At 37.2% G+C, this 17200-nt stretch overlaps 1 protein-coding gene across 1 annotated transcript; it reads left to right on the forward strand.

Annotated features, from left to right (window-relative positions):
- Window positions 1–296: 296 nt before the first annotated feature.
- LOC139974097 (annexin B9-like) lies at window positions 297–16171 on the forward strand. Its single transcript, XM_071981016.1, has 12 exons — window positions 297–501; window positions 2463–2538; window positions 6282–6376; window positions 7318–7431; window positions 8123–8179; window positions 8520–8553; window positions 9244–9323; window positions 9637–9705; window positions 10750–10851; window positions 11354–11429; window positions 12258–12370; window positions 13696–16171. The coding sequence occupies exons 1-12, from the start codon at window positions 487–489 to the stop codon at window positions 13813–13815; spliced, it is 951 nt and encodes a 316-aa protein (XP_071837117.1). The 5' UTR covers window positions 297–486; the 3' UTR covers window positions 13816–16171.
- The last annotated feature ends 1029 nt before the right edge of the window (window positions 16172–17200 follow it).

The raw sequence follows: 17200 nt of genomic DNA on the forward strand, positions 1-17200 counted from the left end.
CTCAGATATGGCATGCCCTTTCGCAGTGGGAAACACTCCTCCCCTCCTTGTACACATACCAGCTTTAACTCTCTCGCTCAACAGCCGCTCACCGCTTACTTACACCCACCAACACAGTGCACACACCAGCACACGCAAAGAAACACCGTATTCAATTAGGTAACATAACTTCATATCACCGGGTGAAGGTTTACGTGTTACAATCTTCTTCAATTATCGACAATGTCCATTCAAAACATCCGTACAAATTTAATTTGTTATCTGAGTAATCGCCGTGTGAGTGTGTACACGACTTCCGCATTGAGAGCCCACAAGTGTTATATATACGGTACTGTAAGGTGTGGTATCTGATTTATAGTATCAAGGGAAAAATCCCAGAACTACTGTCTGCTGTAAACGTATAGGCCTATACAGACTGCCGTTATATGAACGAAGGAAGTGCTGGTGTTAAGGTTTTTACTCAACAACAATTCTCCGATTAAGAACATGGCAGCTCCAAAGGTTAGTTTAGTTATTTTATTATTATTGTATGTTTTTAAAAACAAAGCGCAAAATAAGTTGGGTTTATGTTGACGGTACATAACATATGCCTACACATTACAGTTGGTGTGCATGTACAGCTGTCGTCTGGGTGTATGTTTGGTAATGAACATCCAACCGATTGGTGCCCGGTTCGTCTGTGTAGTGTGGGTGCATTTACCGTGCATACGATGTCACATATATACCCTCATAAACTACCTGTACATAAACTACACGTTCATATATGCCCGATACACACAGAGAACCGGCACGGGGTGCACGATCTCTGTGCGGCTACTTGGTTACACGTAGCTTCCATACGTAGTGCTTATAGGAAGTATTATTTTTGTTATTCATGATAAAGCAAGGAATGTGTATTCAGGTAAAATAAGTCAGTTGTCGCATCAAAAACACACAAGCACACTTTAAAAAATCACAAATCAGAACGAAAGGTAAGATAGAGAAAACGTTAGTTTAAGGAAGCTTAAATGGACGAAAGTGAATATGCAGGAATTACTAAATGAAACTAGGAACTGTGTGGAGTATATAACATAGGCTACGATATCTTAGGGCTCGGCTACAAAACTTTTATATTAAAATGAGTGCAAAACAGTTAATCATTGTTCAAATAGAGATTTGTTAAAGGTTTACCCTGTATATAAAACTGATAACTCAAAGTCAATATGCTCGGAGTATATAGGAGTTTTTATATGACTTACAAATTGTCTCCAAAAGCCTCGGGGTGTAGCCAGTGTAAACCCTGGAGGTCATGACATGGATAACATGACTCCCAACCATGACTCCCAACCATGGGAAATTCTAAACGCATTAACTCAAGTAAAACAGCTTCCCGTATTATTGATATATATATATATATATATATATATATATATATATATATATATATATATATATATATATATATATATATATATATATATATATATATATATATATATATATATATATATATATATATATATATATATATATATATATATATATATATATATATATTTATATTTATATATATATATATATATATATATTTATATATATATATATATTTATATATATATATATATATATATATATATATATAAGCAGTGTGTTTATGTATATGTATATATACAATATACATATACATAAACACACCGCTTACTATTAAAACAAATAAATATAACATCAGCAGTTAACCCATTGTGGAAAGCTTTTTGCGTATACACGTATAAGTTCGCCACAGATGCAAATTGTCTTTGCGAAGAAGCCAATATTGAATTCCTATTCGATAGCCAGCTACGTGGGTGTGGCATATATGTGGATTGTGTAAAATATACCTACATATATTACATGGCATATTTCTAATGTTGAACCAAATGAACTGACAGGTGGTTTACCAAATGGGAATATATTGTTTACTGATCTCCCAATAGTTAATTTATCATGCATTGCTGGTAGCCTACTAATCGTGAGTTGCACAGATGCGTATGGGATTGTATTTCTTGGACTAGTAGAGTCTGGGTTGGGTTCTACGAGTATTACGATACACTGAGCTATATGGCTATCTATAGGCTATAGGCTATGCATGCCCGGTTAAATCTGTTCTCGGCCTCTTGGCTAAGAATATGTGTAGTATCTGTTTCTTTTCGAGGGGAATAGTGATACACACCCGACAATGATCACACCAGGGAGCTGCTACTCTAGCAGCTCCCTGATCACTCAGTCACAGTCTCGATGCAAGGCAGACTGGGGTTGAGAGCGGATCAGTCGTTCGGTAGTTTGGTTTTCGTGCCCATGTTCTTTTCTGGGTGACATGTCTTAAAAAAGTATCTGTTGAAGGGTATTACGTTCTAGCGATGTACAATACTTTTCTAAACCAGCTATTAACATGTTGTGTTTATCGCTGGATTAAATTCACAATTATTGTTTGTTTCCTCTTATAGCCAACAGTAGTTCCACTCCCAGGGTTTGACAAGGACAGCGATGCAGCTGTACTGCGTAAAGCAATGAAAGGCCTTGGTAAGTGTATAGAAAAGCTGTAAAGATGAGTCCAACGTTTCAAAGAGAGAAGCGATTTCGAGCATTTCCATGTTTAATCATGCGCCGTTTAAACTGTTCCAAAAGTGTTCCTTTCACACGAACGCCTAGCTCTTAACATTATAATAGACATCATAACACGCATTGATTCAACACCGAGTTGAGCATGAATATCCTGACAACCGCCCACGTATATATATTTATATATAGTTATGACCATGCAGCTGCATGGTATGACATTTACTGGTAATACAACGTTCGTTGCTGTGTGTCTGCCCAAATCAGGGAGTTTCTATATTGACTATAATGTGGACGCTTAAGAAATCGTAACTAGGTCACGCGACGTGGAATATCTTAATCAAGTTGGCTCGTAGAAGCAAGGTTCTCTCGATGAATTCACGACGGATCGATACACCATATACGATACTAGAACACACCATATGCATTTCAAGGACTTTGTGTATGCATAGATCAGTAGCGTACATAGTATCCTTAGCACCGGTGCGGGTCATTTGTCACTCCCTTGCAGGTGATGCCGTCCTGCGGGAAGGGGGGGGGGGGCTCGAACATTGTTTTGTTTATTGAAGGTGGCTTAAGATGCAAAATGGTGAAACATTTGGCATATTTTTTAGTAGGTTATGTATATTTGGGGGTGGGGGGGGGGGGCGCTGGGGCAAACACCCCCTCTTTCCGCATAGTACGCCACTGGCACATATTACCGCTTAGTTCATGTACCTTACATAAGAAAGGTGTTTTTGATTTAGGTTAACTAACTATTTGCACAGGAAAGTGACATTTACGGTTAAAATTATGAAATTAGTTGAACTTGTAATTGGATCGATGTATCTCGTTGAAGAGTTGTATACCACGTAGCGTGTTCAACTGTGCCGGGTCACAGAGATTTAGAAGGTTCGGCGACGGGACATGTGGCTGAACACTTAAGACCGTGTTACATCCAATTAAAATGAAATCCTAGTAAATAAAACCTTCTGTTTCGAGAATATATAATTTTAATTTTGATCCATCAGTAAACGCAGCTGCGAGATGAATTTAAATTTAATAGAGTCCGAAACGGATTAGCGCTGAACGTGTGACATGCTATATTAAGACCAATTGATCAAAAGTGCTTTTATGGAAGCGATTAATGTATCCCTTGCATGAGTTTGGCCAATGTATCAAGCTTAAATGTCCCTATAGGCAGCTATATCCTCCATTCATTTCTGTACGTGTAAAAATTTCAGCGCTCTTAATTAAAACTGGTAAGGTGATTACTTCCAAGACATGAAAGCAATTCAAATCGAGTATAAAAAGAATATCACATCAGGAGAAAAAAACAGGTGGAAAACATATTGATTGAAAGACTTGCAAGAGTATAGGCCTACATATGATGGCGGGTTTGCAGTTAGGCCTATACAGCAGTAATTATGGATTCATGTTAATGGGCATGTATTTGTATACATACCATTCCATATACACGTACAATTCACAGTGTATCACAGTATAGTATTGTGGCAATTGACCTGCAGAGGTGTCACTATAAATACTTCAATTACATTTATGTCATATACACGTGGTAGATGTTTGCCATACATCTTTTCATCCATATTGTGATAGCTGATTAGCTGTTTCCACTGCAGGAACTGCGCTCCTTACACAGTGAGGCAGGAAATGGAGATTTATTTACCCTTTTTGGTCCTTGCTGAAAGCGAATGAACCTCGTCAGGTCGGCGTGTGTGCGTGCGTGGGTGGGTGTGTGACACTTAGTTTGTATGCACGATAACTCAACAAAGGAATGCTTGGTGGATGGGTGGTCCAAAATGAGTTGATAAACCCTTTTGATGTTGGTGCTCATATCATGAATATTAATGAGGTCATAGGGTCAAACGTCAAATCTGCAATAACTTGGCAACTACGAGTTGGAGTTTCTTCAAACTTGGTATAGTGATATTGGTAGACCGCCTATACATGCTGATGTGTCTTGCAATTTATTTTATGCATATTTATGAGGAGGCGGGGCTTAGCGTTATTTTTGTAACATAAGTTTGTATGCACAATAACTAGACAAGGTTAATCCAATCAATCAGCAGCAGCAAGGAACCATGAAATGTTTTCACTCTGGTGTTTTCACGTCGTGAAGAGTCAATATGTTCATACGTGAGAGGAACTCGAAAATGAAAACTGTAGCACACACCTTACCAGTATACTATACATATAAAGTGACGGAGACATGCGTTCATGTATGAGGGGAACTCGAATATAAAAGCTGTAACCTAGAAATGAACCCGTATACTATCCATACTATGTAAGCTGCAACGTATTGAATTGTATTCATACATTGTTGGATTAACAAGAAACCTCTCCGCAGCAAAACAGGTGAATTCCCTTTCTTGCGGTTTTTCGCGCTTGAATGTCAATGCCGTTTACCAAGGATAATATGATACCGGTATGTCTATAACCTGATTGGCACCATGCCGGATTGTACTTCCTCCAAAACTTTTCATTCATTGCTGAATAACAAAAGTTTCTGCAACAAAACAGGTTAATTCCCATTTCTTGCTTTCTTTGGCGCTTGAAAGTCAATTCTCTTCCTCTTGTTTAATAATATATTCCTATATCCTATTTGACACCATTCCGGATCATAGGCGTAGGAGGCGGGGGCTGGGGGGGGGGGGTGGCTGCAGCCGGGGGGTGGCTGCAGCCCCCCAACCAAACACTTTTTGTTAAAATTTGGGCAATATGATGAGAATTTTTCGGCCACCTACTGAAAGAAAATAATTTGCAATGTGTTTTGCAATGGTTAAACTGATCTTATTATTATCATTATTATTGTAATGAATTCCCCAATAATTATAACCAATATGGAAGGGTAATAACACGGCAAACGATTGTATGTTATTGGCATGCGATGTAATAACCGATGCATGCCTATATGATATGCACATTAACATGTTGAACGCGGGCACCGCGCGCGAAAAATGTTGGTTATATTTTTCGGGCAAGTCGTTACAGCCCCCCCCCCCCCCCCCAATCAAATTGGGCTCCTACTCCTATATGTTCCGGATTGTACTTCCTCCAACACTTTTCATGCATTGCTGCATAACAAATTAAGTCTCTGCAGCAAAAATTTGTGAATTCCATCCCAAGCAGATTTCCCCTCATCTCCGCCCCCTAACATAAAGAAGAGAAATATGACAACAGAAATTGTTATATTATATTATTAATTATTATTATTATTATAAATATCTCACAAAATGTTGCTAAACGTTGTCACAATTTTCTCTTGAAGTTCTATTGTCACATTCAACGTACATTATCTCTAGCGTTTACAGAGGATTGGGTATACAGGGACCCTTAGATAATTAGCGATGTAGGTTTCATCGTTGAAAGGTGGATATTCCAATTCCGATTTTTGACAGCTGAAAGACGAATATATTGTAAACATCCTGGGCAAACTTGTACGCTTTACTGCCCATACATTACAAAATGTCTCATTTTTGAAGGTGAGCTTGAAGCAAACAGGTCTGGCTGAATCAAGATATTTTGCATGTATATACTGTACCTGGCGTAACTTAGAAACGCAGAAACAAGACTATATAAACAGCTGCCCACTCTCTTATAAGCTTTCGTCCACTTGACTATATATAGTCCACTTGATCAAGTATGCTCAGTTTGTTTGGTATGTTACTCTTATTCAGTGTTTCTTGTTTCTCATTATTCTCATTCAGGAACGGATGAAAAAGCAATTATAAATGTCCTGGTATGCAGATCCAATAATCAACGTCAGGAAATAGCGGCACACTTCAAAACTGCCTATGGCAAGGTACCTATACTTTCGATTGCCCTTCTCTTTTCTAAGAACACCGAGGTCATGTGAGGCTTATGCTTGATAATTGTAGGGCTGCTTTCCTAGCAGAACATAGCAAAAGTTAAAAGTGGCGTTAACCTACATACAAGCTAACGTACGTAACACTCGTTTTCGTATTATAAATTATTTCCTAATTATTTCTTGAGTTGCTTAATGTGGTATAGATTGATACGATGTTCTTAGTTGTGCTAAGTCAAGAGATAATGTATTATTTGAATAAGGAGGTGGTGCCGGCCTTGGATAATCCCATGAAGCAGAGCTTTGGGGGTCCCCCAAGAAATAAAAACAATATAGTCTTGAAAATAGTACTTAATGACGCTGGCTATAAATTAGGTCTATAAATTAGGTTTGTATAGGGCTACGAGCAAAGTGACGCTAAAAAAACAACTTTTTATTTTTGTGTGTGATTGGAAAGACGCGAGTACAACATTCCCTGGATTCGCGCCTTTAAGCGTATTGAAGCTAAAGTGGAAGGGGTGAAAGGGGGTGAAAGGGGTGAAAGGGGTGAAAGGGGGTGAAAGGGGGTGAAAGGGGGTGAAAGGGGTGAAAGGGGTGAAAGGGGTGAAAGGGGGTGAAAGGGGGTGTAAGGGGGGGGGTGAAAGGGGGTGAAAGGGGTGAAAGGGGTGTAAGGGGGGTGTAAGGGGGGGTGAAAGGGGTGAAAGGGGGTGAAAGGGGTGTAAGGGGGTGTAAGGGGGGTGAAAGGGGTGAAAAGGGGGTGTGAGGGGGTGAAAGGGGGTGTCTGGAGTGGGGAGGTGGTGGATGGGGCATGGGGCATTGGTATAGTAATGAGGGTACTGGACAGGGGAGAGGGTACTTGGGAAACGTGACAACAATGTCTGATGGTAAGCTAGCCGCGAGGAAACAACATGAGCGCATGTTTGGTTCTTCTCCTGCAGGATCTGATCACAGACTTGAAGAAAGAGCTAACTGGTGACTTTGAAGATGGTGTGTTGGGGCTTATGGATCCATTTCCGGTGTATGATGCCCGCTGTCTGAAGAAGGCCATGAAGGTAACTAAATTTACTCTCAAATTTGACGAACGTCACATTCATACACCTTACTGAACAATCAAGAGTCAGAATTCACACATTTTAGAATACAGTATTCACAATTTCAGAGTAATCACCCTTTCAGTTCGAATTCTCCTGAAAAGTGATTTCTTTCAAATTTAGCTCATAACAATTGAGGGAGAAAAGAAGTCTCTATGCATTTCATTGTTTGCTATACATTGAAAACTGAAAGTTAGACTTAGTATAAGTTGTAACGGTAGTAACACACAATTTGGATGCATATGGAATCAGATGTAGTTAATATATACAGAAAAAAAAAGAAGAAAACGCTGGTATGCTTTTGCTCAACGTAATTTTGTTCATCGTGTGTATATCATCGGGACTGTTCATTACTTGCTGTAAGTAACACGAATTTACGCGATGCATAGGATGGTTGGCCTTTTTTTTAATCCAGTTTACATGTCAGTATGCCTATTAAGCGGCTGTTATACTCGTTGAACACACTTGGGAATAAACATCTCTAGATACATACATAATGTAGAGAAAGAGAGATAGTACAAGAATGTTATTGTATATTTAATTTAGAATTCAGATGAAACCTAAACAAATCCTTTCACGCGAACACATACACACAATCGCAGAATTCGTTGAGGGTAGCTTTCAGTTTGTGTCTCTGTCTTTCACTTAACAGGGGGTAGGAACCGATGAGTCAACCCTTCTTGAGATTCTTTGTGCCAGGAATAATGCGGTAAGTATATAACCGTTTTTATTTGTCGTCGTACACATAGACTGCCAGAATACAATTATTTTAAGAGAAAAGGTATGAAACTTTCAAGAATCTTCCTAAAGCCCAACTGTTTCAGGAGACATGTCAGCAGTCATTTGTTTTTTAAAAGCTTTAGGGTATTTGTGTGTGATATTGGAGCTCTATGAAATGTCATTGATTAATCGATCGATTGGTTGAGTGCCTGAACAGTTACCATCAGCTCGTTATTTAATTTATATGCCATTTATTATATGCAGTGTAGGTAGCTTGAATACATTTTTAGCTCATAATCGGCTTTAATTTCTTCCCTTTATACCAACAGCAAATCAAGGCTATCAAAGATGCCTACAAGAAAAGTAGGTCGAGTTTAAACCTCACTTATAAATTATCGCTTCCTTGCTATCTGTAAAATAAGTAGACTTCCAAAACTTTATATCGGGTGTTCTGCCATTTCGGGATTCCGGAAGCAATGGTACCTAATCGCATATTATATGGATCAACACACACATTTCCGGCGATGCACCCTATATAGAAGTATAGATGAAGGAATTTGAGTCACAAGAACGAATTACATTTGGAAATGAAAACAGTCATAATTAATTAAAATTTCATAATAATATTAATGAAACATACATCTTTCTAAAGTTAAAACAAGAAAAAAGAAAGAAAAAAGAAAATTCACATGTCTTTGTAAATTTATGAAGTGATGAAAATATCACATTTATTCGTCAACCTCATCACACGGTATTGAGTTTTCTAGAACATCACATTGTTATAACACGAAACATCAACCCGGCTTCTCCCCTCCCTACGCCCCTCCCCCTCCCTACGCCCTCCCCCTCCTTACTCCCCTTCCCTCGAAATGGAAGAAAGAACTTTGATATCAGATGCCTAGTAGAATTTATTACATGCGTTCCCATGAGCTACTATAGTATACAGTGATTAGATTAACGAAATACCAGTTTAAGTAAATATTTCAATGAAAAAAATTAAATACATTCTAAGTTGTTGTTTTTCTTTTTTCATCTTTTTCATATTTTCGTTAGCTTATCACAACGATCTTGAGAGTGACCTTCAGAGTGAGACGAGTGGTTACTTGAAACGTACTCTCACCGGATTGGTGCAGGTTCGTAAGATGGGATGTTCTATTATTTACAGGAAAACTACAATTTTGTTATGTATCAGGGGGAGGGGGAGGAGGGGGGTAGGTAATTATATCGTGGTGTGTGGGTAGGTTATAAGGATTTACTTAATTTTTGCTTTCCCATCACGGGTCTTATATCTTTAATATGATTTGAATTTCCTTATGAAGGACCGTAATTATCTAACTATCATAACGTAAACTGTTTGATTTAAAAAAAAAAGTCATGGATTGGAAACGGATTTTCCTTTCGTTTTTTATCATTCATGAGGAAATGCGAAATGTTTTCTCTCTACAGGGTAACAGGGACGAAAGTATGGCTGTAGATGCCGCCAAGGCGAAGAACGATGCACAGACACTTTATGAGGTATTTGTCAGTTTCAAATCAAGTTTAATTGGCTTAAAATGCGTCAAAATCATGAAGATTTAATCATGTTAAATGATATGTCTTCAAGCTGAGACACTGAGACAAAAAAAAAAAATAATAATTAGAAGAAGACAAAGAAGAAATGAAGGTTTGCAACCTTGTTTACTGAAAGTGGAAAGAAGGTTTTATTCAGTTAATAAATGATAAAGTTACATAATTAAATTGTTGACATCTTTTATCAGGCAACTGAGTTTTGACTTTCATATGTCAAAATATTAAAGGTCAACTATATTTAAATTATAGCCTTTTAAGGAGTTTAGTCAAACATCTTTACCAAATATAACCGGGTTTTACAAAATTCAAAAATAAGATTGTAAATAATCGTATTAAGACATCGCTTCTAGATTTTGTATTTTTCAAGTGAAGATTAATGAGTGATGTTTTTGAAACAAAAAAACACAAAAAAAAAAACATTTTGATTCGATTACTTACATCTCCCTTTTCCGAACATAATGTTATATTTTGTCAGTAAATTGAAAAATTAGAATAAGGGGGGGGGGGAAAGAAATTTTAAATGATCAAACATTTTGAAATAAATTTGACCAAACAAAGTCAAGCTAATATGCTAAACTTTGTTATGAGATTTTAATTTCGAACATTATCCAAATAATTTAATGAATTTAGTCGTCTGACTTTGCGAAGCAATTGAGAGATTGTCGAATTCTTTCAAATAGCTTTACTGTTACATTTAAAACTTCTGAAACAATAAATATGACCGTTGAGGTAAAATATAACCCACAGTTTAGCTGATCTTATTGGAAGTTCCCAATCAGCTGCAATGAAAAAAATACCACAAAACAACATTATTTGATAACTAAATTTTGCCAATGTTTGTTTTATTTTTTAGTATATTGACATTTTGAAACAAAGGACGCCAAAACTACAATGATTTAATTGATTAACCAGGTCGAATTTCTATATACTTTTTGGATATATATTTTTCATTTCTCATTTCATAAACAAAATTATTTTGTTTTCTATCAGGCTGGCGAAAAGAAACTTGGTACAGATGAGTCAGAGTTTCAGAGGATCTTGGTGACCAGAAGCTGGCTACAAATGCGAGCTATATTTGATGAATACGGCAAGGTAATAGTGCTATAATATTATGTGGTTGTGCTTCCATTTGAATGGTTTTATTGGATTTAATCTTGGCCTCGCTTTATTAGTCCTTCACTCTGCATATATATATATATATATATATATATATATATATATATGGGTACATGTTATGTAATCTATATGCTATGCTTGTTCGGTGCGCACTAAAAGCGAGGGAACCTTTTCAAAATACAAAAAAAAAAGAAAAAAAAAAAAGAAAGAAAAACACGGACTGCACACTTATCATCAATGTGATGAAACATATAGTTTTAAGACTTGTAAAACGGATAAGCCTTAGGCACCAGATTAATATTAAGTGTTTTAAGCGGTACTAGAATCTACAATGTGGAAGTGATGTTTGCTACTTTTTAACCTAACATAATACCATAATTGGCTTATTTCTCACTAAATGTGTTAAATATCAAATGTGCTATAAATTTCCTGTTGTTTCCCACAAGAGTAAACTTCGTGTGTCATTGTATATCGACAGATTGCTGGTCGGTCAATTGAAGAGTCAATTAAGCGAGAAATGTCAGGTGACCTTGAGAGAGCTTATTTGAATATTGGTAAGCTTAAAGACAATGACTTGATTACTCTCTTCCACCTTTTTCCTATAAATATATACTTTACTTCGATATATTGAATATTGGTGTAAGGACATATATCTTACACGAAATCACACCTATAGACAATGGAATTGCGACCTTCCTTTCCGGTTTCGAACCTGTGGACACACATACAGGTCCATAGCCTAATGGTAAGGGGTCCTCATATAAAGCGGGAGGCCCGGGTTCGAATCCCGGGTCCATGCTGGAAGTTTTTTCACTGTTCTGGATTTTCCAACTCGCCTAAAATTTCAATAATATATTTATATATATATATATATTTACACATTCATAGAGCGTCCAGCTGATATTTGCGGTTATTTCGAACACCATAGACCTTTATACGCATGCTTAGTTTCATCGTTTCATAAAGTATATGTTGTCGACTTTCGCGCAGAGACCCCCTCCCCAGGCTTGTTTTGTAGTGCAATACCATATCCTGTGATAACTTTATTTCTCTTTCTGCTCTTAGTCTTACATATCTGCCGACTTCATCAACAACCTAGCATATATGCAAGATCTTTTTTCTCGCAAAACGCAATGAGACCTCTAATTCTTAATAGTAAATGGTAGAAATATGTGGGTTATGATGGCTGGACTATTAGGTTACGTCTTGTGTACTTTCTCTGAGAGAGATACGGGGGAGAGGGGGTGGGGAGAGGGTGGCGAGAGAAGATGTGGGACATCGTTGAACACTTTGCACCTTGTGTGTTTAATGTGTTGTGTGTTTGTTTATATTTCTTCAGATTTTCTGTTAGAACTCCTTTTTCGTTTTTTTCCTATTTCTAGTAAAGTTTGCCAGAAGTCCACCAGAATATTTTGCTGAAGTTTTGCACAAAGCAATGAAGGGAGTAGGAACAGATGAGGATCGACTCACCAGGACACTCATTACTCGTAGTGAGGTACACCTTCAGACTCCCTCAACATAATAAATAATCAATGACATATGTAGTACCAATAGTCTTTGCAGTAGGTCTTCGTGCAGTGGTATCACACTATGTTCCCTCAACATCATGAATAATCAATGACATATGTAGTACCAATAGTCTTTGAAGAAGGTCTTGGTGCAGTGGTATCACACTATGTTCCCTCAACATCATGAATAATCAATGACATATGTAGTACCAATAGTCTTTGCAGTAGGTCTTCGTGCAGTGGTATCACACTATGTTCCCTCAACATAATGAATAATCAATGACATATGTAGTAACAATAGTCTTTGCAGTAGGTCTTCGTGCAGTGATAACACACTATGCTCCCTCAACATAATGAATAATCAATGACATATGTAGTACCAATAGTCTTTGAAGAAGGTCTTCGTGCAGTGGTATCACACTATGTTCCCTCAACATAATAAATAATCAATGACCTATGTAGTACCAATATTCTTTGCAGTAGGTCTTCGTGCAGTGGTATCACACTATGCTCCCTCAACATTATGTATAATCAATGACATATGTAGTACCAATAGTCTTTGCAGCAGGTCTTCGTGCAGTGGTATCACACTATGCTCCCTCAACATAATGAATAATCAATGACATATGTAGTACCAATAGTCTTTGCAGTAGGTCTTCGTGCAGGGATATCACACTATGCTCCCTCAACATAATGAATAATCAATGTCATATGTAGTACCAATAGTCTTTGAAGTAGGTCTTCGTGCAGTGATATCACACTATGCATTAAAAGGAATTAACAATCACATTCTACAGATATACTGCACCCCTAGCGTCATATTGGCCAGGTGCCTAGTACCAGGGGTAAGGGCGGGTAGGGTATTTAACTACTGGTAAATTGTCTTACTTAATACCATCCTTAGGTATATGTCCCAAGTACAGGGGGTGGGGGGGGAGGGGATGGGTATTGAAACTGGTAAGTTGTTTTACTTAGTACCATCCTTAGGGATATGTCTAAGTACATGGGGCGGGGGGGGGGGAGGGGTATGAAAACTGGTAAGTTGTCTAGCTTAGTACCATCCTTTGGTATATGTCTCAGCACAGGGGGGGGGTGGGGGGTGGGGATGGGTATTGCAACTGGTAAGTTGTCTTCCTTAGTACCATCCTGATTAAACAAGGTTAACATAAATATATATTGATCGTAAGTTATTAAAATACAAGTTTGGTTATTTAGCAGGTGGAGTAGCAATCATGCAGAAATCCATGGTATAAGAGTTGTTGTTTTTTTCCTTTTTAAGAGTAAAATATATCACTTTCTTTTTCAACAACAGATTGATCTCGGAGACATCAAGGAGGCATATCAGGCCAAGTACGAGAAACCATTGGCGAAGGCTGTTGAGTCGGAAGTAGGTGGAGACTTCAAAAAACTCTTGCTTGGTTTGATCAAGTAAAATGTTCAATTACTCTTCCTTTTTCGTCTTTCCGCATAAACGTTAAAACGTCTATTTTACAGACATTGGGGCTGTTAATTAAATATGAATATTCAGTAAATTCCCATTTTATTCTCGACGATGATTTATCATTTTTAACAGGGGAAAAGAATTTTGTATTTTATATAATGTTTTGGTTTTTTATATATATGCTGATTAAGAGGCTGTATGCATAAAGTATTATTAACATGGAGGGGATCATATCGTGATCATAATGTAACACACAAATGATCATTTTTCTCTAAAAAAATAACGAGGCTGACGTTAAAATTAACATGTTGACTAACATAGGACAGTATGCTCTGTGTTATAATCATGGTTGAATCTTCGACTTAGATATGAATTGATATAGCAAATTTATATAGACATTAAGAGTAATGTGAGTTTCAAGTAGTAATTTTAGTTAGTAAACTGAAATATATTATATTTTCATATTACCGCATGGCGACCGTCATATTAAAGCAGAGTTTGTTTTGATGTTATCAATGAATCTTCCAGTCTAGGTCTGTAACTTTTAATAATTCAATAAATTAATTTCCAGTTGATGAAAGATAAATCTAAAAGTGGTGTAAGTTCTCTCAATTGTAAGACCTTATTTTTTACCAAACAATCTGACATGAAGTCTTAAAAAGGACCCGATACACACAAAGAAGACAGTTAGTACTGTAAAACTTAAAGTTTTGTACCACAGTAAAAACCGGATTGTGCTACAAATCGGTAGCATCTGCTTTAAGATTACAGTATGAACTGAGGATATGTGTAATTCCAACAAATCCAGTCCGTTGTGAATTATTGGGATTACACATATCCTCAGTTCTTACTTTAAACCAAATTGCACATGCTACCCATTTGTCAGCACACTTCAGTATTTTATGAGTAGATACTGTAATCTCTGTGTGAATCGGTTGTAAACAGAGCAAAAAATTAATAATTCAACTAGTCTTACAAATTCGATAATTCTGAAACCCTGCTATTAATATCATGGTGGGCGGGCTGCGAATATTTTTTTCCCAAACTGAACTGACACTGAAATTATTTCCTCGATTCTGATTGGCTGATCAAAACCGGAATGGTAGTCGGCGTTTATGAATGAATGTATGTGACACTGTTAGTGTTGATCATACCAATCCTCATGGACCCCATCATGTCAAAAATACGTGTGTACGCCATATACAGGCTAAGTTAAAGTATGTAGGCCTAAGTGTGCCTATATGTAGATACAATGTGAGGCTTCCAGTTATCAAGAGCTACTGCAAGGGCGGTAGGGCCTATATTAGTGAATTTGAGATCTCGAACTAGTACGAATACGTATATACGGTTAATGCAGGCCTACTATGTCACCATGTATAAGAACTTCTAATTGTGTAGGTAAACATATGTGGTTACGTACGCATAGGTTATAATGCTATATACAACTAGTTAACAAGTCAAAAGACACAGACATATCGTCAAATGCCATGTTTGTGTACACTCACTGGCTGACACACACTCGCTCGCGCGTCTTCATGGCCACTACATATTCGACTAGGCCTATCATGATTCATTGACTGGATACATTTTGAATTTATGATTATAAAACTAAAAGTATCTCAACCAAACACCACGGTACATATGTACATCGGCTACATGTATACAATTACAAATGCACTGTGTTTTATTGTGTTGTATACTATACACAGTACAATAGGCTACATTACATGTATGTGCTGTGTAGAGCGGAGTCAAGCGAGTAAACAAACGATCGAGGACTGCCTATAATGGGCGCAGTAGTTGGGAATAGTTGCTTCACTCTATACTTTCGTTCAAATATACCTACTAAAAGTTCTGGAAAGTTGCTAATGTAAATATCTTGAATTTGATTGTGTTGATCATACTGATATCGACAGATTATGGAGGATCCATGTTGAAAACTAAAGTATATCACGTGCTCGCTGATAACCAATCAGAATCGAGGAAATAATTTCAGTGTCAGTTCAGTTTGGGAAAAAAATATTCGCGGGCGGGCTGCTGTGATGTCGGAAGAAGCCATTCCTGAATCCGACATCATCCAAATACAAGTAGAAATCTATAGAGTTGCGTTGTTTTATGGATCTTTATACCTGATTATTATCCCGAACATTCGGTATATATGCATGTGTTTATTTAGTTCAAAGAGATAATTTACCAATAGATGTTAACTTCCTTCGGACGTTTAATCAATGGGTACCACCGTGCGGTAAGATTTAAATCATTTCAATTCTATTGTATTGTTTTCAAGCTAAGAACTATAAACTACAGCAAATTTTAAAAGATGGAATAAAACGGAATAAAAAACTTGTACATGTGTCTATAGTGTTATGTCTGATGTTTACGACTGTTGCGCAATCTTTACAAGAAAGGAAAAGTCGAGTGACTATATGATATTGTGTATAGTATCATGTGTAGGGAAGGAGGCAGGTACCCCCTCCCCCTCCTTACTATTACTTTTCTAATTGTCAGAGGGAAAGCAAGTGGATGTTTATTTTTTCCACTGTCCCCTCCCTCCCCACCCCCACCCACCCGCTTCCCACTCCCCTTCCTTCCACTTTCACTTTATTAGCTAAGTATGCGTAGCTGGATCATTTTGCTTTATCCGTTGAATTAGCAAATAAGAGTTCCAGGCAATGAAATGATGGAACTTCTTATCACATATACCTTGTAAAACTGAAGTATCTATACAATAGAAAAAACTTGGATGCACACGAAATTGCCTTCCCTCGAAAGTTACAAGACGTATTAAATTGGCACCCTACGCTAAATCATACTTTTAAAGATTGCCCCCGACTGACTTGGGTAGTGACTTCACTCATTTTGTGAGGGACAGATGTGAATCAAGGATTGGCCTCTGTGAGCGATTATTATAAAGTTCGCGCCTATATCTCAAATGGATGAAGTGTGCTAAATGTTTCCCTTAGCTAAATTAATGCTCACCAAACTTCAATATAAGTCCAGCATCTTTCAAAAGGTCTTGACACGTGATATTTCTGCTCTTCTTGTCATTTGAAATACCGAAATAGTTGGGTTTACTTCTAATAATTTCCATTTTGTGTTACACACATACTAATTGTTAAACTACTGTGGCCACTAAGGCTTTGTACAAAGTTTCACTAGAATAGCACTATACACTTTTATTAGTAACTAGCACGTTTAGTAATTCATGGAACGTAATTTTTCTATCACCCAATGAAAATATTTAGCAGCGAAGAAATCGAACTTCTGTTAATTGAATCCTCTGAATCGAGACAATTTCCCCATTTATGTTAGAATCGTTAATGTTCTCTAAAATGGAAAAATCCAGAAACAAGCAAGCAAAAACATGATTTAGTAA

This window comes from Apostichopus japonicus, chromosome 9, assembly GCF_037975245.1.
Source record: "Apostichopus japonicus isolate 1M-3 chromosome 9, ASM3797524v1, whole genome shotgun sequence".
NCBI lineage: Eukaryota > Metazoa > Echinodermata > Holothuroidea > Aspidochirotida > Stichopodidae > Apostichopus > Apostichopus japonicus.

Bases quoted from the DNA above. Each gene is read 5' to 3' on its own strand.
- LOC139974097 (XM_071981016.1), top strand. The intron at 8,180-8,519 runs GTAAGTATATAA...TTATACCAACAG, and splicing joins TTTGTGCCAGGAATAATGCG to CAAATCAAGGCTATCAAAGA. The intron at 10,852-11,353 runs GTAATAGTGCTA...GTATATCGACAG, and splicing joins TATTTGATGAATACGGCAAG to ATTGCTGGTCGGTCAATTGA.